Genomic DNA, 27,200 nt, shown 5'->3' with positions numbered 1-27,200 from the left:
GCACGCAGTTTAAAGGGAACATTGATTATGACCATCATAATGATATTAACCAGATTGGTCTATCATGTACATGCCCTTATGTCAGTCATCATTCAAAAAGAGGGTGTCTTGTCCTGCTCCTGAAATCTGCTACTGCATTCCTCCCAGTCATCAGCAACAGAACATTGGGGTAGGTGCATGTCTGACTTCAATTTGTGGGGGTTACAATTAGAATTTGGATGGTTTTATAATTTCAGGAAATTGTATGTAAAGGACTGTAAAATGTAATGTTTTGCCTTGTGTGGTAGGTTTTGACACTCTTATGTAGGTGTCATAACCAGCCTTAAAATAACTACCGTGGTCGTTCTTTTTGGTTTTGACACTCTTATGTACACTACCGTCCAATTTGTAAGTCGCTCTGGATAAGAGCGTCTGCTAAATGACTTAAATGTAATGTAAATGTAAAGTTTGGGGTCACTTAGAAATGTCCTTGTTTTGAAAGAAAAGCTAATTTTTTGGTCCATTCAAATAACATCAAATTGATCGGAAGTACAGTGTAGACATTGTTAATGTTGTAAATGACTATTGTAGCTGGAAATGGCTGATTTTTTAAATGGAATATCTATATAGGAGTACAGAGGCCCATTATTAGCAACCACCACTCCTGTGTTCCAATGGCACGTTGTGTTAGCTAATCCAAGTTTATCATTTTAAAAGGCTAATTGATCATTAGAAAACCCTTTTGCAATTATGTTATCACAGCTGAACATTGTTGTGCGGATCAAAGAACAAATAAAACTGGCATTCTTTAGACTAGTTGAGCATCAGCATTTGTGGGTTCAATTACAGGCTCAAAATGTCCAGAAACAAAGGACTTTCTTCTGAAGACAGGCTTTCCATGCGAGTAATTGCCAAGAAACTGAAGATCTCGTACAACGCTGTGTACTACTCCCTTCACAGAACAGCATATACTGGCTCTAACCAGAATAGAAAGAGGAGTGGGAGGCCCCGGTGCTCAATTGAGCAAGAGGCCAAGTACATTAGAGTGTATAGTTTGAGAAACAGACGCCTCACAAGTCCTCAACTGGCAGCTCCATTAAATAGTACCCACAAAACACCAGTCTCAACGTCAACAGTGAAGAGGCGACTCCGGGATGCTGGCCTTCTAGGCAGAGTTAAAAATAATTAAAAAGAAAAAGGCATATCTCAGACTGGCCAATAAAAATTCAATATTAAGATGGGCAAAAGAACACAGACGCCAGACTCTGCCTAGAAGGCCAGCATCCCGGAGTCGCCTCTTCACTGTTGACATTGAGACTGGTGTTTTGCGGGTACTATTTAATGAAGCTGTGCTAGCATAATTGCAAAAGGGTTTTCTAATGATCAATTAGCCTTTTAAAATGATAAACTAATGTATTATTAGGATTAGCTAATACAACGTGCCATTGGAACACAGGAGTGATGCTTGCTGATAATGGGCCTTTGTACTCCTATGCAGATATTCCATTATAAAACTGCAGTTTCCAGCTACAATAGTCATTTACAACATTAACAATGTCTACACTGTATTTTGGATACATTTTATGTTATTTTAATGGACAAAAAAAAAAAAAGGACATTTCTATGTGACCGCAAACTCTTTAACTGTAGTGCAGGTGTCATAACCAGCCATAAAATAATCCAATATGTCACAACAGGTCTAAATATGTGTTGTGAGTGTTATGACCATATTATGTCAGGTTCTGACAAGTTATGTCAGCTGTTATGACATGGCTATGACTATGTCATAACGTGTTATGATGCTGGGCGTCATGTAAAGTGTTACCAGGACCTGTCTGGTTGACTGACATGTCAAGAAAGCAGAACAATGGCTTATCGTGGACAGATCTCTTCCCATTTAGCAATCATTGAGTCTATACACCGAGTATACCAAACATTAGGAACACCTTGAGTTGCACACCACTCCTTTTGCCTTCAAAATAGCCTCAATTCGTCAGGGTAGGAATTCGACAAGTTGTCGAAAGCTTTCCACAGATGTGCTGGCCCATGTTGACTCCAATGCATCCCTCAGTTGTGTCAAGTTGGCTGGATGCCCTTTGGGTGGTGGACCATTCTTGAAACTGTTGAGCTTGAAAAAGCCAGCAGCGTTGCAGTTCTTGACACACTCAAACCGGTGCCCCTGGCACCTACAACCATACCCTGTTATTTTTGTCTTGTCTTGCCCATTCACCCTCTGAATGGCACACATACACAATCCATGTCTCAATTGTCTCAAGGCTTGAACATCCTTCTTTAGCCTGTCTTCTCCCCTATATCTACACTGATTGATGTGGATTTAACAAGTGACATCAATAAGTGATCATAACTTTCACCTGGTCATGGAAAGAGCAGGTGTTCTTAATATTTTGTATAATCATTGTATGTTTTGACCATGACAGCTTGCTATCTAGGGTTACACCCAGCAGTTTTATCTCCTCAACATGCTCAATCGCCACATTACTCAATAATAGATCTAAACTATATGTTTATATTTAGCACCAGCATATTGCTACTTACCCATTCTAAAGCTGAGTGGAGCTCTATGTTATGGGTGTCAGTTATATGTTTTTCCGTCGTAGCCGACGTGTATACTGTCGAGTCATCAACAAAAACAAAGACACAGGTTTTATTCAATGTCAGTGGAAGGTCATTAGTAAAAACAGAAAACAATAATGGCCCAAGCCAGCTGCCCTGCGGTACACTACACTCAACTAAATTTGCATTAGAGTGGCTTCCATTAAAGAAAACCCTCTGTGTTCTATTAGATAAGTAACTCTCAATCCATGATAAGGCATAGGATGCAAATCCATAACACTTTTTTTTCCAGCAATAGGTTATGATTAGGGCTGTGGCGGTCATGACAGTTATTGTCATGCAAAAGCCTGGCGGTCTCAAGGTAAATGGATACAAGCTGTCGATGCGCACCTTTTAGAACATCTACATAAAAAAATCTAATAAATCAATTCAATTTACACCATCTCAATAAATCCATTATTTTAGTCAGGTCTAAAGAAACATTATAATATGAAGAAAATGTATTTCAGAAGAACAGAATATGAGTTGGCCTACTGTAGGCCTATGTTGTCTGGCTATGCACCATACCATAGGCTGTAGGCTTGTTCATTTAGCTGAGAAAGATATGCTTAAAAGTCATTATTTTAAAGTAAGAAGAATATAATTTAACTTAACTGAATAAAATAGAAAGGACATCTTTCCCATTTACAGTGCGAACGTGATCATTTAAAACAGGTCCTTTATGCTGGATTTAGAGTTATTTGGTAACTTTAGTTGTGAATGATACAAAATGTAGAAGGTCTTGGAAATCAAAACATATATGGGCTGCATGGTGCGACTACAGGCTGTTAATGATTTCAGAAAGTAGCAAAAAAACTTGTTCTGTGTTCCTTGCCTCAGGCTGCACAGCTGTTCTCTGCTCAACTGATATATTTTCACCCATCAGACTATTTTCAATTTATTTAATCTAGTCTTTACGAATATGTAAAAATAGTTCAGATTTAGAATGGCCCATTATCAAATTGTAACGTATGTGTCGTCGGAAGATGAGGAATCATCGGGCCAAAGCGCAGCGTGGTAAGTGTTCATGCTTTCTTTATTAAAACTGAACACTATAACAAAAATAACAAAGTGAATAACCGAAACAGTCCTGTAAGGTGCAAACACTAAACAGAAATGACCTACCCACAAAAACCCTGTGGGGAAAAAGCTACCTAAGTATGGTTTCCAATCAGAGACAACGATAGACAGCTGTCCCTGATTGAGAACCATACCCGGCCAAAACAAAGAAATACAAAAACATAGAAAAAAGAACATAGAATGCCCACCCAAATCACACCCTGACCAAACCAAAATAGAGACATAAAAGCTCTAAGGTCAGGGCATGACACAAATGGGCAGGAAGCCCTCTTCCTGCCCATTTGATAATGGGCCATTCTAAATCTAAAGGTGGAAAAAAGACCCACCGGTTCGTTTTGTACGCTATTTCGGTTTTATAGTGGAGCTGTGCTTAATATGAGCAGCTGAGAACACTTATTTCCATCCACCCACCAACCACTGTTTGAGGAGCATGCTCTCGCTTCCCTAACAGGTGATATTCTACCCAAACTCTGTATTTCAATGGGATCGCCAATGTTGTTCCTGCAGCTACCGAGTGCTTAATTTGGGAAACCAAGTGAAATCTGTTAGGGAACATCGATTGTTTTCGCAAAGAAAAGTATTTCACTAAACTGTTGACAGCCCGCCTGGGCGCTCGAGAAAGGAATAAAGGAGAGAGAATAGGACAGGCCAGGGCAAATATTTTCCATGGAGGGCCATGTTAGACGATGTTTTTGCCATCGCGGGCCAGTGTCATATTAAAGGATTATATGTAATGACTGTGTTGACAGATGTATCTACTGTAAATCACGTCCATATATGCTACTTATTTTACTTTTTTGACATGCACAGAAATAAACCACATCCATGTTCTCCTTTTGGTAGGTGTTTTCATTATTATACATGCAATGAACTACATGGAGGGAAAAGTACACTGTGCATTCAGCACCACGGACAGAACTCTTGTTAACGGGTATGCACAAAAACACAAGAAAGAGAGCGAGCTCAACATTACATTTAAACTATTCGATCAGTGTGAGGAGTGAAGTCTCTGATGGGCTTGACTAGAGTAGTGAAGTCCGATATAGTTTCTGACGTCGCTATGCGCAGGATTACTGAGAGGTGAGTGTCAGTAAGAGATGAGCTGTGCCATGACTTGTTATATTTCATCACTGAAAATGTCTGTTCACATACATCCAGTGGCACGACAAAGTATGAGAACCCTTTGGAAATACCTGGATTTCTGCATAAATTGGTCATAAAATGTTATCTGATCTTCATATAGGTCACAACAATAGGCAAACAAAGTCTGCTTAAACTAATAACACACAAACACGTACGCGTTTTCATGTCTTTACTGAACACACTGTGTAAACATTCACAGTGCAGGGTGGGAAAAGTATGTGAACCCTTGGATTTAATAACTGATTGACCCTCCTTTGGCAGCAATAACCTCAACCAAATGTTTTCTGCAGTTGCGGAGTAGACCTGCACTTTGCAAACTTCAAACGTGCAGCAATGTTTTTTTTGACAGCAGTTGCTTCTTCCGTGGTGTCCTCCCATGAACACCATTCTTGTTGAGTGTTTTACTTATCGTAGACTCATCAACAGAGATGCTAGCATGTTCCAGAGATTTCTGTAAGTCTTTAGTTGACACTCTAAGATTGTGGTGTTGAATGCACATTCTGCGCTGTGATCTTGCAGTCATCTTTGCAGGACAGCAACTCCTAGGGAGAGTAGCAACAGTGCTGAACTTTCTCTAATTTATAGACAATTTGTCTTACCGTGGACTGATGAACATCAAGGCTTTTAGAGATACTTGTGTAACCCTTTCCAGCTTTATGCAAGTCAACAATTCTTCATCTTAGGTCTTCTGAGATCTCTTTTGTTCGAGGCATGGTTCACATCAGGCAATGCTTGTGAATAGGAACCCCACATTTTGTGAGTTTTTTTTATAGGGCAAGGCAGCTCTAACCAACATTTACAATCTCGACTCATTGATTGGATTCACAGTGTAGATTGGATTTAGCTGACTCCTGACTCCAATTAGCTTTTGGAGAAGTCATTAGACTAGGGGTTCACATACATTTTCCAATCTACACTGTGAATGTTTAAATTATGTATTCAATATAGACAAGAAAAACACAATCATTTGTGTGTTATTAGTTTAAGCACACTATGTGTGTCTATTGTTGTGACTTAGATGAAGATCAGATCAAATTTCATGACCAATTTATGCAGAAATACAGGTAATTCCAAAGGGTTGACATACTTTTTCTTGCAACTGTAGGTTGACCCAAACAGTACAAACATCTTCTGAGCATGACTCCTAATCTTTGAAAAGTTTTGTTAATCGAGAGATGAATAGAACCTCGTCAGTGACATTGTTTTGAATAGTTGTCCAATCACTGCATCAGAGTGAAGATCGATAAGCTAAAGTTGCTGTCACGTTCTGACCTTAGTTCCTTTGTTTTGTCTTTGTTTTAGTATGGTCAGGGCGTGAGTTGGGGTGGGCAGTCTTTCTTTTTTTCTATAATTTGGGATTTCTGTGTTTGGCCTGGTATGGTTCTCAATCAGAGGCAGCTGTCAATCGTTGTCCCTGATTGAGAACCATACTTAGGTAGCCTGGTTTCACCTTTGAGTTGTTTGTGATTATTTTCTGTTCTGTGTTTTGCTGCACTGTTCAGGACTGTTCGTTTTTGTCGTTTTATTGTTTTTGTTCAAGTGTTCAGTATTCGTATTAAATACAATATGGACATCTACCATGCTGCGCATTGGTCCTCACCTTCTTCCACCAACGACGAACGTTACAGAATCACCCACCATCAAAGGACCAAGCAGCGTGGTAATGGGCAGCAGCAGCAATCTCCAGAGAGATCTTCGATGGCAAGGGACCCTGGGTACAGCCGGGAGAATATCGCCGCCCCAAGGCAGAGCTGGAGACAGCGAAAGCCGAGAGGCGGTGGTATGAGGAGGCAGCACGGCAGCGCGGCTGGGACGAGAGGCAGCCCCAAAAATGTATTGGGGGGTGGCACACAGGGGGTGTGGCTAAGTCAGGTAGGAGACCTGCGCCAACTCCCTGTGCTTACCGTGGAGAGAGGTGGACCGGGCAGGCACCGTGTTATGCCGTGAGGCTCACAGTGTCCCCGGTGCGCAGGCATAGCCCGGTGCGTTACATAGCAGCGCCACGTATCGGCCGGGCTAGAGTGGGCATCGAGCCAGGTGCCATGAAGCCGGCTCAGCGCATCTGGACTCCAGTGCGTCTCCTCGGGCCAAGGTACATGGCACCAGCCCTGCGCATGGTGTCCCCGGATCGCCAGCACAGCCCAGTGCGGTCGATTCCACCTCGCCGCATTGGCCTGGCTACGGGGAGCATCCAGCCAGGTAGGGTTGTGCAGGCTCGGTGCTCAAGACCTCCAGTGCGCCTCCACGATCCGGTCTATCTGGTGCCTCCTCCGCACACCAGCCCTCCGGTTGGCAGCCCCCCGCACCAGGCTGTCTCTCCGTCTCCTCCCTACAGGTGCTCCCGCCTGTTCTGAGCTGCCAGAGTCTCCCGTCTGTCCTGAGCTGCCAGAGTCTCCCGTCTGTCCTGAGCTGCCAGAATCTCCCGTCCATTCGAGACCCGTGGCTAGGGTCCCCAGTCCGAGGTTGGCGGCGAGGCCACGGAAGCAGGTTCTAAAGAGGCCACGGAGGCAGGTTAAGAGGCGGACAAAGACTATGGTGGAGTGGGGTCCACGTCCCGCGCCAGAGCCGCCACCGCGGACAGGCGCCCACCCAGACCATCCCCTATAGGTTCAGGTTTTGCGGCCGGAGTCCGCACCTTTGGGGGGGGGGGGGTACTGTCACGTTCCGACCTTAGTTCCTTTGTTTTGTCTTTGTTTTAGTATGGTCAGGGCGTGAGTTGGGTGGACAGTCTATGTGCTTTTTTCTATCATTTGGGATTTCTGTGTTTGGCCTGGTATGGTTTTCAATCAGAGGCAGCTGTCAATCATTGTCCCTGATTGAGAACCATACGTAGGTAGCCTGGTTTCACCTTTGAGTTGTGGGTGATTCTTTTCTGTTCGTTCAGGACTGTTCCGTTTTTGTCGTTTTATTGTTTTTGTTCAAGTGTTCAGTATTCGTATTAAATACAATATGGACACCTACCTCGCTGCGCATTGGTCCTCACCTTCTTCCACCAACGACGAACCTTACAGATTCAGGTCAGTGGGAGCGTTATCTACATTGAAGGTGAAAGGAGAGGAAACGAACAGCATGTCATTTTGATGAACACTTTGAAATCTTCAAAACGACAGGAAAACTCACAGTTCAAAGCATGCAGCATCGATGTATACTTCTCCCGCATCTGATAGTGTCAGACTAGTAGTGTCGGAAGGTGGGTGAGATTGTTGGTTTCTACTTGGCGGGTCAGGAGGAGTAATTTTCCCTTGCAGGCTTAGACAAAGCTGTACATCTGTTGTGCAAAAAGGCCCTTCCCTTGCAGTTTGGAATTCAGTTCATTCATGAGGGCCATGATGTCCACGGTGAAGGCAAAATCAGCCAACCATTATTTATCTTGCAGTTGAGGGAAATCCACATATATTCCTTTAATTTGCAAAAACTCAGCAATCTCCGACTTCAGGTCCCACACCCTTTCAGGCACCTTCCCCAAACTCAGCAATCTGTAAGGGGTGCGTAACTGGTGGCAGGGAAGTCAAACGCAGGAGAGCAGAACTTGGTGAATAGCCGGAGCAGTTTGATATATAAAACTAAAGGCATACAAAACAACAAACACATGGGTACAAAACCCGTAGCGCACCAGTAACACATAGCACATGGGTACAAAACCCGTAGCGCACCAGTAACATATAGCACATGGGTACAAAACCCATAGCGCACCAGTAACACATAGCACATGGGTACAAAACCCATAGCGCACCTGTAACACATAGCACATGGGTACAAAACCCATAGCGCACCAGTAACACATAACACATGGGTACAAAACCCATAGCGCACCAGTAACACATAGCACATGGGTACAAAACCCGTAGCGCACCAGTAACACATAGCACATGGGTACAAAACCCGTAGCGCACCAGTAACACATAGCACATGGGTACAAAACCCATAGCGCACCAGTAACACATAGCACATGGGTACAAAACCCATAGCGCACCAGTAACACATAGCACATGGGTACAAAACCCATAGCGCACCAGTAACACATAGCACATGGGTACAAAACCCATAGCGCACCAGTAACACATAGCACATGGGTACAAAACCCGTAGCGCACCAGTAACACATAGCACATGGGTACAAAACCCGTAGCGCACCAGTAACACATAGCACATGGGTACAAAACCCGTAGCGCACCAGTAACACATAGCACATGGGTACAAAACCCGTAGCGCACCAGTAACACATAGCACATGGGTACAAAACCCGTAGCGCACCAGTAACACATAGCACATGGGTACAAAACCCATAGCGCACCAGTAACACATAGCACATGGGTACAAAACCCATAGCGCACCTGTAACACATAGCACATGGGTACAAAACCCATAGCGCACCAGTAACACATAACACATGGGTACAAAACCCATAGCGCACCAGTAACACATAGCACATGGGTACAAAACCCGTAGCGCACCAGTAACACATAGCACATGGGTACAAAACCCATAGCGCACCAGTAACACATAGCACATGGGTACAAAACCCATAGCGCACCAGTAACACATAGCACATGGGTACAAAACCCATAGCGCACCAGTAACACATAGCACATGGGTACAAAACCCGTAGCGCACCAGTAACACATAGCACATGGGTACAAAACCCGTAGCGCACCAGTAACACATAGCACATGGGTACAAAACCCGTAGCGCACCAGTAACACATAGCACATGGGTACAAAACCCGTAGCGCACCAGTAACACATAGCACATGGGTACAAAACCCGTAGCGCACCAGTAACACATAGCACATGGGTACAAAACCCGTAGCGCACCAGTAACACATAACACATGGGTACAAAACCCATAGCGCACCAGTAACACATAGCACATGGGTACAAAACCCATAGCGCACCAGTAACACATAGCACATGGGTACAAAACCCGTAGCGCACCAGTAACACATAGCACATGGGTACAAAACCCGTAGCGCACCAGTAACACATAGCACATGGGTACAAAACCCGTAGCGCACCAGTAACACATAGCACATGGGTACAAAACCCGTAGCGCACCAGTAACATATAGCACATGGGTACAAAACCCGTAGCGCACCAGTAACACATAGCACATGGGTACAAAACCCGTAGCGCACCAGTAACACATAGCACATGGGTACAAAACCCGTAGATGCACCAGTAACATATAGCACATGGGTACAAAACCCATAGCGCACCAGTAACACATAGCACATGGGTACAAAACCCGTAGATGCACCAGTAACATATAGCACATGGGTACAAAACCCATAGCGCACCAGTAACACATAGCACATGGGTACAAAACCCGTAGCGCACCAGTAACACATAGCACATGGGTACAAAACCCGTAGATGCACCAGTAACATATAGCACATGGGTACAAAACCCATAGCGCACCAGTAACACATAGCACAAGTACTTACAAATTCCCGACAAGGACATGGGGGAAACAGAGGGAATATATTTATAACATGTTATTAGGGAATTGAAACCAGGTGTGTGTGAAAACAAAACAAAACAAATGGAACATGAAAAATGGATTGGGGATGGCTAGGAACACCGCCCGAACAAGGAGAGGAACCTTTGTGTGGTAGGGGAGATCTGCATGACACAACTCTGTCTCTTCCAACAGTGAGACAAACTGCATGTGGTTTAAAGATTTTCCTCTTATAAAGTGAACCTCTTTAGTGACTGAATCCACAACATGGCTCATTTTCAGAACACATTTACAGAGCACCACCTGATGAATAATGCAATGTAGGCAAATAATTTTCTGATCTGGGTTCAGCTCATCTACTTGATCTTGTATCCTTTTCAAAAGGCCAATGTTTTTTCCTGTCAAGTTTGGGCACCCATCAGTGGTCACACTGGACAACTTTTCAAAACTCAGTCCCAGCTTTGCCACACTTATTAACCTCCTCCAATAAATGTTTCCCTGTGGTTGTTCTATTCATTGACCTGCATTGAGCAAGCTCTTCTGTCATTTCAAAGTCAGGTGTTATACCTCGTAAGAATATCAACAACTGAGCCATGTCACTTGCATCACTGATCTCACTGATCTCATCCAGGGCCAAAGAGATATAGGTGAAATCCCTCACCTTGACTTTCAACTGTTGTTCCATATTCTCTGCGTTGTCCTCAACACACCGTGTCACTGTTCGTCTTGACATTTTCAAACAGCTATTTCTTGTCGGGGCAAAGTTACTGCAGAGTCAATTAAACATTCTCTAATGAGTTCGTCCTCAGCGAATGGCTTGCTATGTTTAGCAATTTTGTGGGACAGTACATAGCTAGCTCTCGCAATTCCATCGTTTGCTGAATGCAGTTTTGTGAAAAGTCCTTGCTGCTTTTGCAACTGAGAAAGCAACTATTTTGATGCACTTGCCCTCTTCTCAGAAGACATATTCCTATATGTCTCTGCATGCTTCGTCTGGAGGTGTCTGGACAACTTGTAGTCTTGCTTTCTTTGCACATTAAGCACACAGCTTTCCCTGATACCTCAATAAATAAATATTTTGATGTCCACTCTTGCTGGAACACCCTACACGCATTGTCTACTTTCCTTTTCTTTGAAATCTTTGAAAAACAAATTTTAGCACAATTTCTAGTTTGCTACTATTTGTAACTGTGACGTGTGTGTCAGCCTGTCAGTCACTGTCTGTCCTTGTTATTTATACGTGCCTTCAAATAAATGTCCCACAAGCGGTGGGAGTTACATCATTACACAAAGGCCAGTATTCATTGGGCTTTTAATCTGAATAACAAATACGTTTCTCCAAACTTTACTATCGCAAATTCTTCATGTGATCTGAGCATGATTCCACGGGCTGTATTGAATCAGGTCGCGGGCCACATACGGCCCCGGGCCGGCCTTTGCCCAGGCCTGGAGTAGGAGATAGAAATGCATGGTGGTGAGATATTCTGTATAGCTAAAGGTAATGTGTCACCCAATTAATTATGAAAATATTTTTTAAATGCCATATTACTAGGCTATTCAAAATCAAATACGAATTCACCAATTGTAGGCTAACTGTAAGCTGCCCTGCAGAATCAATGAACCAATAGCATCGCCTAGGCTATATACGTTCTCTCCCAGACTCATGTATTGACATTTTGGAGCGTAGCATAAGATAACCAGTCCATCCAGGATGGATAGTAATACAGTCCACACTCAAAGGCGATTACTCCATGTTTTTATATTTTGGAGTACATGTTAGACCAATTATGTACCAAAGACATTTTAAATCAGTTGTGTTTTATGTTTTTCTGCAATGCATAATATGCGGTAGTGTCACATTCTTTGAATGGAGGAGACCAAGGCGCAGCGTGATATGAATACATGTTCCTTCAATGACGACGAAGAGACGAAGAAACACATAAACAAACTACAAAAACGTGACGCTAAATATAGTGCTGACACAGGCAACTTAGACATAGACATCGACAATAACCCACAAAATACCCAAAGAAGATGGCTGCCTAAATATGGTTCCCAATCAGTGACAACGATAAACAGCTGCCTCTAATTGAGAACCAATCTAGGCAACCATGGACATACATAAACACCTAGATGGTAAACAACGCCATAAACCTACAAAACCCCTAGACAGTACAAAAACACATTCGTCACCCATTTCACACCCTGACCTAACCAAAATAATAAAGAAAACAAAGAATACTAAGGTCAGGGCGTGACAGGTAGTCTATGTATTGTATAACGGCACAATCCTAATTTTTATTCAGTTTTTTTTATGCATATGCATATGCATAAGCTCTGATATGCATATGGGTGTGTGGAATTAATCATCACCTTAGAACACACTGTCCATTTTGTTGTGTTAGGTTTTGAAACAACATCCACAACAATCATGTTTTACACTGTTTCAATCTGCTGTTGAACGTCTTTCTTCAAATTGACCTCTCTTTCGTAACGGCTGAGATCCCCAAAGATTGGAAAGCTGCCGCAGTCATCCCCCTCTTCAAAGGGGGAGACACTCTAGACCCAAACTTCTACAGACCTATATCTATCCTACCCTGCAATTCTAAGGTCTTCGAAAGCCAAGTTAACAAACAGATCACTGACCATTTCGAATCCCACCGTACCTTCTCCGCTATGCAATCTGGTTACCGAGCTGGTCATGGGTGCACCTCAGCCACGCTCAAGGTCCTTAACGATATCATAACCGCCATCGATAAGAGACATTACTGTGCAGCTGTATTCATCAACCTGGCCAAGGCTTTCGACTCTGTCAATCACCACATTCTTATCGGCAGACTCAACAGCCTTGGTTTCTCAAACGATTGCCTCTCCTGGTTTACCAACTACTTCTCAAACAGAGTTCAGTGTGTCAAATCGGAGGGCCTGTTGTCCGGACCTCTGGCAGTCTTTATGGGGGTGCCACAGGCTTCAATTCTCGGGCCGACTCTTTTCTCTGTATACATCAATGATGTCGCTCTTGCTGCGGGTGATTCTCTGATCCACCTCTACGCAGACGACATCATTCTGTATACTTCTGGCCATTCTTTGGACAATGTGTGAACTAACCTCCAAATGAGCTTCAATGCCATACAACTTTCCTTCTGTGGCCTCCAACTGCTCTTAAATGCAAGTAAAACTAAATGCATGCTCTTCAACCGATCGATGCCCGCACCTGTCCACCCGTCCAGCATCAATACTCTGGACGGTTCTGACTTAGAATATGTGGACAACTACAAATACTTAGGTGTCTGGTTAGACTGTAAACTCTCCTTCCAGACTCACATTAAGTATCTCCAATCCAAAACTAAATCTATAATTGGCTTCTTATTTCGCAAAAAAGCATCCTTTACTCATGCTGCCAAACATATCGTCGTAAAACTGACTATCCTGCCGATCCTTGACTTCGGCGATGTCATTTACAAAAGTCTATCACAGTGCCATCCGTTTTGTCACCAAAGCCCCATATACTACCCACCACTACGACCTGTATGCTCTCGTTGGCTGGCCCTCGCTTCATATTCATCGCCAAACCCACTGGCTCCAGGTCATCTATAAGTCTTTGCTAGGTAAAGCCCCGCCTTATCTCAGCTCACTAGTCACCATAGCACCCACCCATAGCACCCACCCGTAGCATGCGCTCCAGCACGTATATTTCACTGATCACCCCCAAAGCCAATTCCTTCTTTGGCCGCCTTTCCTTCCAGCTCTCTGCTGCCAATGACTGGAATAAATTGCAAAAATCACTGAAGCTGGAGACCCATATCTCCCTCACTAATTTTAAGCACCAGCTGTCAGAGCAGCTCACAGATCACTACACCTGTACATAGTCCATCTGTAAATAGCCCATCCAATTACCTCATCCCCACACTGTTATTTATTGTTTTGCTCCTTTGCACCCCACTATCTCTACTTGCACATCTATCACTCCAGTGTTTAATTGCTAAATGGTAATTATTTCGCCACTATGGCCTATTTATTGCCTTACCTCCCTTATCTTCTTACCTCATTTGAACACACTGTATATATACTTTTTTTCTCTATTGTGTTTGTTTGTTCTGCCTTATTATTATTCGATCATGCTGGTCATTTATGAACATTTTAACATCTTGGCCATGTTCTGTTATAATCTCCACCCGGCACAGCCAGAAGAGGACTGGCCACCCCACATAGCCTGGTTCCTCTCTAGGTTTCTTCCTAGGTTTTGGCCTTTCTAGGGAGTTTTTCCTAGCCACCGTGCTTCTACACCTGCATTGCTTGCTGTTTGGGGTTTTAGGCTGGGTTTCTGTACAGCACTTTGAGATATCAGCTGATGTACGAAGGGCTATATAAATACATTTGATTTGATTTGATCTGTAACTCTGTGTTGTTGTTTGTGTCGCACTGCTTTGATTTATCTTGGCCAGGTCGGAGTTGTAAATGAGAACTTGTTCTCAACTAGCCTACCTGATTAAATAAAGGTGATCTAAAAAATAAAAAATAATCATCACAGTGAGGTGAGTTTTAAAGTACTATAGGCCTACTGTTTTGATTACATGTTTGATGTGATTTTCTTTGCATTTGTATTGATGTCAGAGTGGTTAGAGGGACAATGGATCCCTGAATACTTAGGTCGTTAGGACCTGATGGTTTTTATCAAGCTGGGTACAACCAAACATATCCAGTGTGCATAAAAGGAGATTACCGTGACTCAATGGTCACGTGGAATTGTGTGTGTATGTGTGTGTGAACGTGGAATTTTGTGTGTGTGTGTGTGTGTGTGTGAACGTGGAATTTTGCTGTCAATGTGTCACGGTAACAGCCCTAGTTATGATCAATGATATAAAAAGCTGTGCTGAAGTCAAACAAAAGAGCTCCAACAATCTTACTTTCAATTTCTTTCAGCAAATCATCAGTCATTTCATTGTTAACAAGAAATTTGTGGAGTGGTCGAAAAACAGGTTTTAATGACTCCAACCTAAGTGTATGTAAACTTCTGACTTCAACTGTATACACACTCTCATACACTACATTGACACACCCAAACAAAACACACACACACACACACACACACACTGACACAACCCAAACAGCTGAGGAGTATTTTTCTCCACTCGCACAGGAGTAATAAAGGCCTAGTTCAAAAATGTGGGGGAAAAATATATATATACAGTGCATTCAGAAAGTATTCAGATCCCTTGACATTTTCCACATTTTGTAACGTTACAGCCTTATTCTAAAATCTACACACAATGCCCCATAATGACAGAGTGAAAACAGGTTTTTAGAAATGTTTACATATTTATAAAAATTTGAAAAAACAAAAATACCTTATTTACATAAGTACTCAGACCCTTTGTTATGAGACTTGAAATTGAGCTCAGGTGCATCTTGTTTCCATTGATTATCCTTGAGATGTTTCTACAGCTTTATTGGAGTCCACCTGTGGTGAATTCAATTGATTGGACATGATTTGGAAAGACACACACCTGTCTATATAAGGTCCCACAGTTGACAAAAACCAAGCCAAACTGACCAATGAGGGGGATAAAGGCCTTGGTCAGGGATGTGACCAAGAACCGATGGTCACTCTGACAGAGCTCCAGAGTTCCTCGGTGGAGATGAGAGAACCTTGCAGAAGGAAAACCATCTCTGCAGCACTGCACCACCTTTATCGTAGAGTGGCCAGACAGAAGCCACTCCTCAGTAAAATACACATGACAGCCCACTTAAAGTTTTCCAAAAGGCACCTAAAGACTCTCAGACCATGAGAAACAAGATTCTCTGGTCTGATGAAACCAAGATTGAACTCTTTGGCCTGAATGGCAAGCATCATGTCTGGAGGAAACCTGGCACCATCCCTACGGTGAAGTATGGTGGTGGCGGCATCATGCTGCTGGGATGTTTTTCAGTGGCAGGGACTGGGAGACTAGTCTGGATTGAGGGAAAGATGAATGCAGCAAAGTACAGAGAGATCCTTGATGAAAACCTGCCCCAGAGCGCGAATTTTAGCAACCAGGAAATGACAGAGCTATTTCTGCGTAGTGCATCTTTAAGTTCAAAATAGTAATCCACCCAAAACTGTAAACATGCATTGATAATACCCAATGATAGGTGGCAACATCAACCATTTATCAGCATGTAGTGCTTTTTGCTTCCAAAAAAACAGAAGGTTGTATCCCACAATACTTTGGTTCTGAAAGTTCATGACCTTTGATCACATGGTTGTTGTAAAGGTCATGCAGTTGACATATAGCAAAGGTTATGGACAGTGGCGGTGTCATAAAACCTAACGGTCAAACAGGGAAATGGTTCCAATAGTTTTCCAACATTAATTTTCCCCATAAGGGATTTGAGAAATTCTTAAAATAAGGGCTGTGTTTCGTGTAGGCTTACCCTGTCGTGACGTTTTGATAACCATGTAAATCTCTCTTGGACAAGGTCACTTTTATCAATATATTTGGATCTATTTACTCTCAGATTTAAAAAAATGCTAATTTAGGTCAAAGTTAAAATCATGCAAAACTACAAATCCCGGCAAGCTCCTGCATATCATCTCTAGCTGACACCTTTCCTGACAGGTATAGTGTCAATGTAAAATTTGCACAAGACAGTTCTCAGAACTGTCCATTTAAAGAAATGTTGCCAATGTATTAATTACTACATTTAGCTAACATTAGATAGTTAATCCAGAGATTCTTACATTTGCCTTGATTCGGCAGTCTCGTCCAGATCATCATGGCATTTGTAGTTCTTTATGATAGCCACATTAGCAGCTAATTAGCATTTAATTTTGGGGGGGCTAAATACAGGTGAATATATTGATAAGAGCTACTTTATCCTAGAGAGATTTACACAGTTATCAAAACATCACGACCGGGTAAGCCTACACGAAACACAGCCCTTATTTTACGTGTTTCTAAAATCCCCTAAACGTATGTTGGGAAAAAGTTTGGAACCATTTCCCTTGTCTGACCTCTAGGTTTTATAGGTATTATGCCAAATTCTCTAAAATGACTTTGGAGGCGGCTTATGGTAGAAATATTAACATTCAATGATCTGCAACAGGTCTGGTGGACATTCCTGCAGTCATCATGCCAATTGGACGCTCCCTCAAAACTGAAGGCAAAAAACTTCTCTGGTAGAAAATGGCCTACGTGGGATCGATATTAGTCAAATGTTTATTATAGTGTCAAAATGTACTACAAAGTGTAAATAGGAAAAAATACGTATTTTGCTGAATGAAGGGTACCATACAGTGGTACTCTAAACTGACAAGATACATGTCTCTCCGCCCTAACAATGGGAGTCGTTGTCCGCAAAGCGGCACGACAGGCTGTCTAGCTCACGCCTATCCTTTCTTTGGATTGCTGGATACATCTCATTATTGTAAACCTTTTTTGAATATTCGAAGAGGGTTGTTGACGACAACCACCTGCATTCAATGGAGAGATGCTCTATGCTAATAGCCCCATGTCAAGAATATGCATAGCAAACTCCAATATAAAGTGTTTTTTGTCCTACTTATATCAGTACACTCATAAGAATTACAAAACTTCTGTTCAATTAAATAAACCTCACGTAGCAAATAAGCCATACATTTTTGTTGTTGACCAAATTCGACTTTCATTGACCTCCGTTAAAAAACTCCTTGCTTGGTGAGGAAAAACAACGAAAAAACGCCATCTGCTGGAAGGAGACAGATTTTCCACCGAGTTGGGTCTTCCTCTTTCTCTATGCATGTAGTCGCAAGTCGGAAAATGTTCATACCCGTAATGTAAACACATTTTGAAAGGCGGTGATCAACGTTGGTCAACGTCATGACAAAAGTGATCCGCTCGAACGCGCCCAATGACTTTGCCTTCGGGTATACTAGGAATAAGCTGAAACATTTTTATGTAATTAATTTAATTACATAAAATGTAATTACATAAATTAATGTATTATTTTGGCCAAATTTCATATTCACAAATGTAAATTTAGAAACAAAAAAACACGTTTTCTTACCCTACAAAAATACATTGAACTGTATTTTAAGACAATTAAATACTTTACTAACAAAAAAGCTGTTAGAATTATAAGTGTATGTATGTCCCTTAAGGTCCTTGTGTAATGTGATATTGTACCCCCTAGCTCAATTGTCCATTGTATATAATCTATATATACTTGTGTTCCCTCATGTACTCTCATGTACTATACCTTCGGGTATACTATGAAACGAAATTTCGCTTCCTGGGCTGCTTTCAGCAAATTCTGCTTAGCTAGACGCGTGATCTGAGCCTCAGTTGCTGCGGAAAGGCAATCAGACCAACCCTGACTTTGATGATACGGAATCAATTAACACATATCAAAAACGTGTATCATTTACACCCATTATTCTCTGAATTGCATGAGCATTTATAATTTGATGACATGTTGTCAAAGAGTGCCATCTGTTAGACATGTATTTTCACTGAAGCGTACCTCGCGAGTTTCCGTCGTCTACATCATGACGTCAGCATAAAAACAAACTTGCTAGCTCCTGTCAGCTCTGTCGTAACAGCTCAATGGGAAAAGCAAATAAATTAAGAATTGAAATCGAAAGATACTGGCACATCAACCGCCTGTATGTGAAATTCATTTGAGCAGGTGAGGTTACATATGTTTATGTTGTGTAGAGCTAGTAGTATATAAATAACCGCAAATTTGAGGTAGGCTAGCCGTTAGCTAGCTAACCAGCTAATGTTAGTTGTTTATTCGCGGGGGTTGTTGTGAGGTTTGCAGGGATTTGGACGTTGAAATGTAGCTAAGTACTATACATTTGCCATAATTTCTAGTTCAGTCAACCGCAAACTCATAGTGGGGAAAGTCCACTCTAGCTAGCTTTAAGATTAGATAGCTAGCTAAATTACCTTCTTAGCTAACCACCGTTGCTAGCCCTTGACCATGACACAGTTCCATTACAGTACATTTCACATACATAATTCTTTGACATCGGCGAGAAATAATTTAATAAAATAAATCAGAATGTTAAGTTGATACACCTTTTTATTGGGTTATGGTTCCCACACGGGCACATTTCCATGTTACAGCTCTTTTTTACGGGAAACAGACAAGTGTGCTAAGTACTGTAACTACCTGCGCCTCGAACACCTGTGTGTAAACGGTAGAAAAAATACTATGTATGTGCTGGAACTGAATTAAATCCGGTTAAAACGATGTACAGACAGTGTGTTTTTAATTTGTTTAATGGTTTTGATGTGATATGAAAGTAACGTTAGAGCAATTTATGTTTCTAGAGCCGTACTGCAATGGAGTATTTGACTTGTGGCTTCCTTGGAGTAAGGAGTAATGTTCGGCTCCTTTAGTCCAATGTTAGCTAATTAACGTGTTTTTTTTCGTTGCGACATGGACCAACGTTAGCAAGCAGAGCTAACGTTATAGTCTTGACCTAACTAACTTTCGGGACTTGACATGGATATGCTGAATTTTGACAAATGCGGTCCTTTCAGTGTGGTCAGGTGGTGTGACTGGCTTTTCTGCATCTCGAACCTCGACTTCAGCATTTTGCAGTTGCACAACCATACAACAGTGATGATGATGCATAGCTAGCCAGTGAAGTGTGAGGGCTCAATTTATGAGTTGCCACAGCGACTGCACCTCATCAAAAGCGCTCAATGCAGTGCAGGTGCATTGCAGCAGCAAGGCATTGACTGTTGCGTGACGCTGCCCATCTTTCGTTTGTAGTTGGTGAGAAGACAAAGAACAGACGGCCTGGCCATTCTTTCACCTGACCGCTAGCCAGCCGGAGAGACGGGGAACAGGATAGGGAAGCAGCGCGGAGCAGGCGCCGCGGAGCCACCGGAGAAGATGGCAGGCAGCCCGGAGAAGAGTTCCACGGCACAGGAGCTGAAGGAACAGGGCAACCGACTGTTCCTCTGCCGCAAGTACCAGGAGGCTGCCACCTGCTACAGCAAAGCCATCGTGAGTAGCGAGCTACCTCCCTTTCTGCCGGATGATGTAGTAGTAGTTGACATGGCTAGACTTGTCCGCTTGCTTTGAAAGGGTATGACATGAGATATTGACACTGACTTATTCACCTATTGTGAATAGATTGATGTACGTATAAAAAGTAGCCTATATGCTGGACTGATGCACCCTTACAACAGTAGCCTGTGCAATATGTTTGTGTTTCTTGTGTATCCTGCCAACAGAACCGTAACCCGTTGGTGGCGGTGTACTACACCAACCGGGCTCTGTGCCACTTGAAGCTGCAGCAGCACGACAAAGCCCTGGCGGACTGCAAGCACGCGCTGGAGATGGACCCCCAGTCGGTCAAGGCCCACTTCTTCCTGGGCCAGTGTCACCTGGAGCTGGAGAACTACGACGAGGCCATCGGCAACTTGCAGAGAGGTCAGGAACAACCCTCCGGGCCAGTTTCTCGGATACAGATTAAGCCTGGGCCTTCACAAAGTCAGAGTAGCAGTACCAATATAGGCTCAGTTTGTCTTTAAAGTGAATAAATATGATTATATGGATGGTATTTATATGGCCCCCCTCAGTATTGCAAATGGATGGTATTCATTGATGTGCATTTTTGTTTTTGAGTGCTAGTTAGAATGCTATGTGCTGCAATCTAACTAAACCTCAGAGGTGCCTAGTACTGTGTATTGGTGCTAAACTGAAATTGTATTGAATTTTGTAGTGCAACTAAAATGTTCTTTTGTAGAATGCTAAGATCTGTAGATGGGGAAAAGAGGCCGCATACCAGTTTTAAGCTCTTACTTTCAACGGACAACATTAATGATATCTGGACCTGTTCTGTGGGCAGCTTACAACCTGGCCAAGGAGCAACGGCTGAACTTTGGAGACGACATCCCAAGTGCCCTGCGGCTCGCCAAAAAGAAGCGTTGGAACAGCATCGAGGAGAAGCGCATCAACCAGGAGAACGAGCTGCTTGCCTATCTCACCAAACTCATCCTGGCTGAGAAGGAGAGGTGAGGGAGGGACCTGGACCGACACTCTTAGACTGAGACTCATACTCTTGTATGAGCAAAACGCCTGCACTGATATTCCATTTCCTATGGGGAAGCATAGAAGTTCATTGCGTATACTGTAGGTTCATTGCCAGAACCACCTTGAATTACATTTAATGAGTTGCAACATATCCTGCCCAGTGTTCTACACATGCATAATCATGTGTGATAATAAAATTGTTGAGATGGGGAATAAGTCTGGCTAATGCATTAGAATTTGCGGATGCATTTTCTGTCCCAGTTCATCTTGGGATCGTTAGTGAGTGATTAAGGAAATGCTACTTCTTTATCATTTTCTCAGGGAAGTGGCGGATTGCCGGGAAAACGAAGAGTCTGACAATCCGAGTGGCAGCGTCGTCGTCAAGATCAAATCAACACATGTAAGTTATGTCTATATCCTCCTATGTCAATATGCAGGGACCACTTGCTTTTAAAGTATTGAGCACTGGCGTCGTGCATCTGAATTGCCATCATGTTGCCTATTTCTCCATATCTCATTGATATTGAGGGGCATTTGTGTTAATGCTCTGTGCTAGCCTCACCCGACTCTCTCTGCTTTTCTCCTAAATAGGACAAGTTCCTTATGGACATGGAGGAGCTCTTTTCACAAGTGGACGAGAAGAGAAAAGTGAGTGATACTTTTAAAATGAGTTGAACACACCGTTTACTGTGATTTGTGAACAACCTTCAATCCAGACTAATTTCACTGAATCTTACTGGTTATTCAATATCGTTAGCCATAGCACAACACAGCTGTGCATTACTGAAATAACAATAAATATTTGATGTTATTCATAAAATGTCACACGTTTTAATTTCGAGACACACGTAGAATTTGACCACACTCTGTTTCTCTGATCAGCTGTGTCTGACCCACCCCCTTGCTTTGACACTTAGCTGTGCCAGTGTTATGGTTACCAAAATAGACTAGCACTCCACCTCCTATTTCCAGTCCAAGCCGTTTCTACAGCAACCGCCACCTCAAGTTGCTTGTCGAGGCTTGTTATGAAGGATTATCGGGGCCTATATATAGTTGTTGACTTGGTATATGTAATTGTCATCGTCAGTTAAGAAGACATCGTCTTGCCTCTGTCAACATTTGGTGTTTCAAACCCCTATACTGGATTGTGTTCATTAGGGCACACCGTATAAAAATGTTTTACCATGGAAAACAAGGATTTCTTATTGGACAAGTTCAGATAGTCCGTCCCTTTTAGTCAGTTTTCTTCTATTTGTTACCTATTGAATATGATCTAGATGGTGTCTAGGGAAGTGGTTTTCAACCAGTGTGCCTTGATGAACTCTCAGGTGTGCTGTAAAACTTTTCCTAATCTAGATTATTACTCTTCAAAAAAATAAAAATACATTTAAAATTTGTTTTGTTTTTTACACACATTGAACTCTCCCTTATAAACGTGACCCTTCGGATGCTCATGGAATTTTGACTTGGAAACAACAGTGAGGCTCAGGTGAAACATTGAATGGCACACATGGTTACATCTGTATCGTTGTTTCAAGTCCGGTGTGCTCAGGCTGTTACGTTTGTATAATTTGAGGGACGCCCATCACGAACAAAGCCATTTGTATAATTTAACATCGCCTGTGAGAACCATTAGCACAGGCATGTCTGATTTAGGCTTAGCTGTAACACAGCCTCTGTCATAGAAACAAACGGAACATGGCTTTGTGTCCGTAGTGGCACCTTTTAGAATGTGTCCAGGGCGCATAAGCGACCGCTTATACCTGGATCTGGCCCTCGGTACACACAAATTAATCATCACGAGTAAGGAACTATTAAACTAGTTCAAATAAACCCTATTTAATCTATAAAAAATGTTTCACAAAATAGATTTGCTGTATGGATCAGATGAGCTGGAGGTCATTACCACTACATTATGCGGCACACTTCAAATGTCCCTATTAATTTTTTTTTTTTTATCCCATCACGGTTCAAAAAAGTTTGGGAACCACTCATCTAGGGGGTAGTATTAATATCTACAGTTGAAGTCGGAAGTTTACATACACAAGTTGGACACATTAAAACTAGTTTTTCAACCACTCAACAAATTTCTTGTTAACAAACTATAGTTTTGGCAAGTTAGGACATCTACTTTGTGCATGACACAAGTCATTTTTCCAACAATTGTTTACAGACAGATTATTTAACTTGTAACTCACTGTATCACAATTCCAGTGGGTCAGAAGTTTACATACACTAAGATCATTGTGCCTATAAACAGCTTGGAGAATTCCAGAAAATTGTCATGGCTTTCGAAGCTTCTGATAGGCTAATTGACATCATTTGAGTCAATTGGAGGTGTGCCTGTGGATAAATTTCAAGACTTACCTTCAAACTCAGTGCCTCTTTGCTTGACATGATGGGAAAATCTAAAGAAATCAGGGAAAAAAATTGTAGACCTCCACAAGTCTGGTTCATCCTTGGGAGCAATTTCCAAACGCCTGAAGGTACCACGTTCATCTGTACAAACAATAGTACGCAAGTATAAACACCATGGGACCATGCATCCGTCATACCGCTCAGGAAGGAGACGCGTTCTGTCTCCTAGAGATTAATGTACTTTGGTGCGAAAAGTGCAAATCAATCCCAGAACAACAGCAAAGGACCTTGTGAAGACGCTGTAGGAAACGGGTACAAAGTATCAGTTTCCACAGTAAAACGAGTCCTATATCGACCTAACCTGAGAGGCCGCTCAGCAAGGAAGAAGCCACTGCTCCAAAACCACCATAAAAAGACAGACTACGGTTTGTAACTGCACATGGGGAAAAATAGTGTACTTTTTGGAGGAATGTCCTCTGGTCTGATGAAACAAAAATATTACTTTTTTGCCATAATGACCATTGTTACGTTTGGAAGAAGGCTTGCAAGCCGAAGAACACATCCCAACCGTGAAACATGGGGGTGGCAGCATCATGTTGTGGGGGTGCTTTGCTGCAAGAGGGACTGGTGCACTTCACAAAATAAATGGCATCATGAGGTAGGAAAAATTCTGTGGATACACTGAAGCAACATCTCAAGGCAAAAGCTTGGTCACAAATGGGTCTTCCAAATGGACAATGACCCCAAGCATACTTCCAAAGTTGTGGCAAAATGGCTTAATGACAACGAAGTCAAGGTATTGGAGTGGCCATCACAAAGCCCTGACTTCAAGCCTATAGACAATTTGTGGGCAGAACTGAAAAAGCGTGTGCGTGCAAGGATGCCTACAAACTTGACTCGGTTACATCAGCTCTGTCAGGAGGAATGGGCCAAAATTCACCCAATTTATTGTGGGAGCTTGTGGAAGGCTACCTGAAATGTTTGACCCAAGTTAAACAATTCAAAGGCAATGCTATGCAAATACTAATTGCGTGTATGTGAACTTCTGACCCACTGGGAATGTGATGAAAGAAATAAAAAGCTGAAAGAAATCATTGTCTCTACTATTATTCTGACATTTCACATTCTTAAAATAAAGTGTTGATCCTAACTGACCTAAGACAGGGAATTTTTCCTAGGATTAAATGTCAGGAATTGTGAACAACCTGAGTTTAAATGTAGTTGGCTAACGTCCAACTTCAGCTGTATGTATCATTTTACATGCATGTCTATTCTTGTGAACCCCACAGAAGCGGGAGATCCCTGACTACCTGTGTGGAAAGATCAGCTTTGAGTTGATGAGGGAGCCCTGCATCACCCCCAGTGGGATCACCTACGACCGCAAGGACATTGAGGAGCATCTACAGGTACAGTATACCATCCTTTTATAGTCATAGACATCTACTCAGCAGAAGTATAGATTAACCGTTGCCCATTCATAGACATACTGTTTTAGCCACACTACCGATCTCTTACCGCTAAATTACCACCAATTTAGATTGCTATAAATACACTTGCCGTTCCTACTCGATCAACCACTCACCCACAGGGGTAATACTATCCAAAGCAAACTGTAAACCATGAGTAAAATGGATAATAATGAAAGCCACCATCTCACAGCAACACCAATACCATTTTTCCTCTGTAGCGAGTGGGCCATTTCGACCCGGTCACCCGGAGTCCTCTGACTCACGACCAGCTGATCCCCAACCTGGCCATGAAGGAGGTCATCGACGCCTTTATCCAGGAGAACGGTTGGGTGGAGGACTATTGAACCCCCATAACCCGAACCCCCTATGGCTCGTAGATCCACACGCCCCAGAGCTGAGATCCACACCAGAAGTGTCAAGGAAAAAAAGGAAGTGACAGAATTCAGAAACTCCCTCCTGGACATGCACTTTACACATAGGGGGGTCACACTATGGACTGCAAAATGACAGCCATATCTCGAGGTGATTCCTCTCTCTTTCTAAATCGGTCTCCTCTCTCTCCTCCCCTTCTCTCTAAATCTTTCTTTATCGCTTCCCTTCCTCTGATAGTCCTCTCTCCCTCAGAATTGGGGGCCATGTTTCTCAGGTCTCTCTGTCTCTCTCCCCCTCTATCTGTCTGTGCCACAATTCTCTCTGAACACATCGCACTGCACGCTGGTCTCAAAACCCTCTAATGTAAAGTTTCCAATCTCTTCTCAAATATAACCATTGGAACTATCTACCTAAATGATGAAAATATTAGCCTTTTATCTTACTCTTACTCCAGTATTTTTGTTTATTTCAATTTATTATTTTTTTAAAACATAATGGGTTAGTTGTACTGTAATGACTTATTTCCCACAATTCAGTGTTGGTGGTCTTGGTCAATTTGATGCCAAATTGTTATTTTACTTTTCAAACAATCTAGTGTGGACTTTTTTTTTTAATGCAAGATAATGGCAAATGTGAGAAATGTATTATAGAAAACTGACCAACTAAGTCGGTCTGCTTCAAGTCATTGCCTGTGATCTGGAGTTATAACAAGGTCATACAAACTATAATGTTCCAACTGATGGTCAACGGTCCTCTATTGCATTATATCAGTCCCTCATAGCGGCCAGTTATACTATGTTGAATGTATGCATATAGTGAGAGTGAATAGATTAAACCTATTTTATTTTACAACGAGTTGTATGTATTATTACAGTAGTACCAAATGGCATTCTTGTCGTCATCCAAGAAGGAGATGATAGACAATTCATCAGTTTAAAGTGCTGCATAGAGACTCGACAAGGTCGTTTCTATTTCCTCTCTAATGGTTCATATGCCTCCACTTTTATCGTCTTTACTTTCTCTTTGGGTTTGATGTTCTTGAAACCTGTTTCGAAGGACTGTGCTGTAATTGCTGTTATTAGAGACAAAACAATAGGTGCGTGCGCTTGGACAATGTTTGGCTGAAGGCTAGTAGTGCAACCGCCGGTACAGTATGCATTTGACATGACAATGGACTCCCTACATTGTTAAGCATGAGGTCTGCTCAGGTTTGTTATAAGCATTCAGGTCTGCTTGGCCAATAATTGTTTTCCTACTCCATTGCAGGGAAAAGCCCCGTCATACATGCCTACTTTACTATAACCACACAGTAGCAGTAGGTGTTCGCAACAACTTTAAAAATGTAAGTAAGACAACTGACTATTGGTCAAAGCAGTCATGTTCCCAATACTTTGAGTCTCCTATACCTTCTCATTTCAGTGTCTTTCCCTATTTTGATCGAACCTATGTCCGTCCCCCTTCCAGCATTTCTAACCAATCACAGCAATCAGTGTTGCAGTACCTTGACTAGGAGCTTGGAATTCTCAGCTGTTGACAAGAGTCGTCTTAGATATTTCTCAGTTTTTCCTCAATTAGTTTCCGTAAGCCCCCTTTCTCAACTGAATGCATGTGATTTTAGTGAACTGCAGGTTTTGTGTTGGTGAGGGGTTGGCTTTTTGAGGATTTCTGAAGAGCTTGAGAATAAACAACTGTATTAAATGTAGATATGTTAATTATA

The 27,200-nt window shown here is 42.3% G+C and overlaps 1 protein-coding gene and 1 pseudogene across 3 annotated transcripts; one reads left to right on the top strand and one right to left on the bottom strand.

The window, feature by feature from the left end:
- On the top strand, nucleotides 1-27,200 carry LOC115106584 (STIP1 homology and U-Box containing protein 1). 3 transcript variants are annotated; one of them, XM_065007985.1, is made up of 8 exons: nucleotides 1-169; nucleotides 20,016-20,252; nucleotides 20,483-20,681; nucleotides 21,100-21,265; nucleotides 21,606-21,684; nucleotides 21,876-21,932; nucleotides 24,932-25,048; nucleotides 25,330-27,200. In XM_065007985.1, the coding sequence occupies exons 2-8, from the start codon at nucleotides 20,139-20,141 to the stop codon at nucleotides 25,453-25,455; spliced, it is 858 nt and encodes a 285-aa protein (XP_064864057.1). In that variant the 5' UTR covers nucleotides 1-169; nucleotides 20,016-20,138; the 3' UTR covers nucleotides 25,456-27,200. The 3 variants fall into 3 exon arrangements, with proteins under 3 accessions (XP_064864057.1, XP_029485317.1, XP_029485316.1); XM_029629457.2 differs by lacking the exon at nucleotides 1-169 and adding an exon at nucleotides 18,765-18,894; XM_029629456.2 differs by lacking the exon at nucleotides 1-169 and adding an exon at nucleotides 18,765-18,917.
- On the bottom strand, nucleotides 7,985-10,956 carry LOC135563994 (general transcription factor II-I repeat domain-containing protein 2A-like; annotated as a pseudogene).

The sequence above is a fragment of the Oncorhynchus nerka genome, linkage group LG23 (genome assembly GCF_034236695.1).
Source record: "Oncorhynchus nerka isolate Pitt River linkage group LG23, Oner_Uvic_2.0, whole genome shotgun sequence".
NCBI lineage: Eukaryota > Metazoa > Chordata > Actinopteri > Salmoniformes > Salmonidae > Oncorhynchus > Oncorhynchus nerka.
The sequence above is the reverse complement of the archived record's forward strand: the minus strand, read 5'-3'. Positions and strand labels throughout refer to the sequence as shown.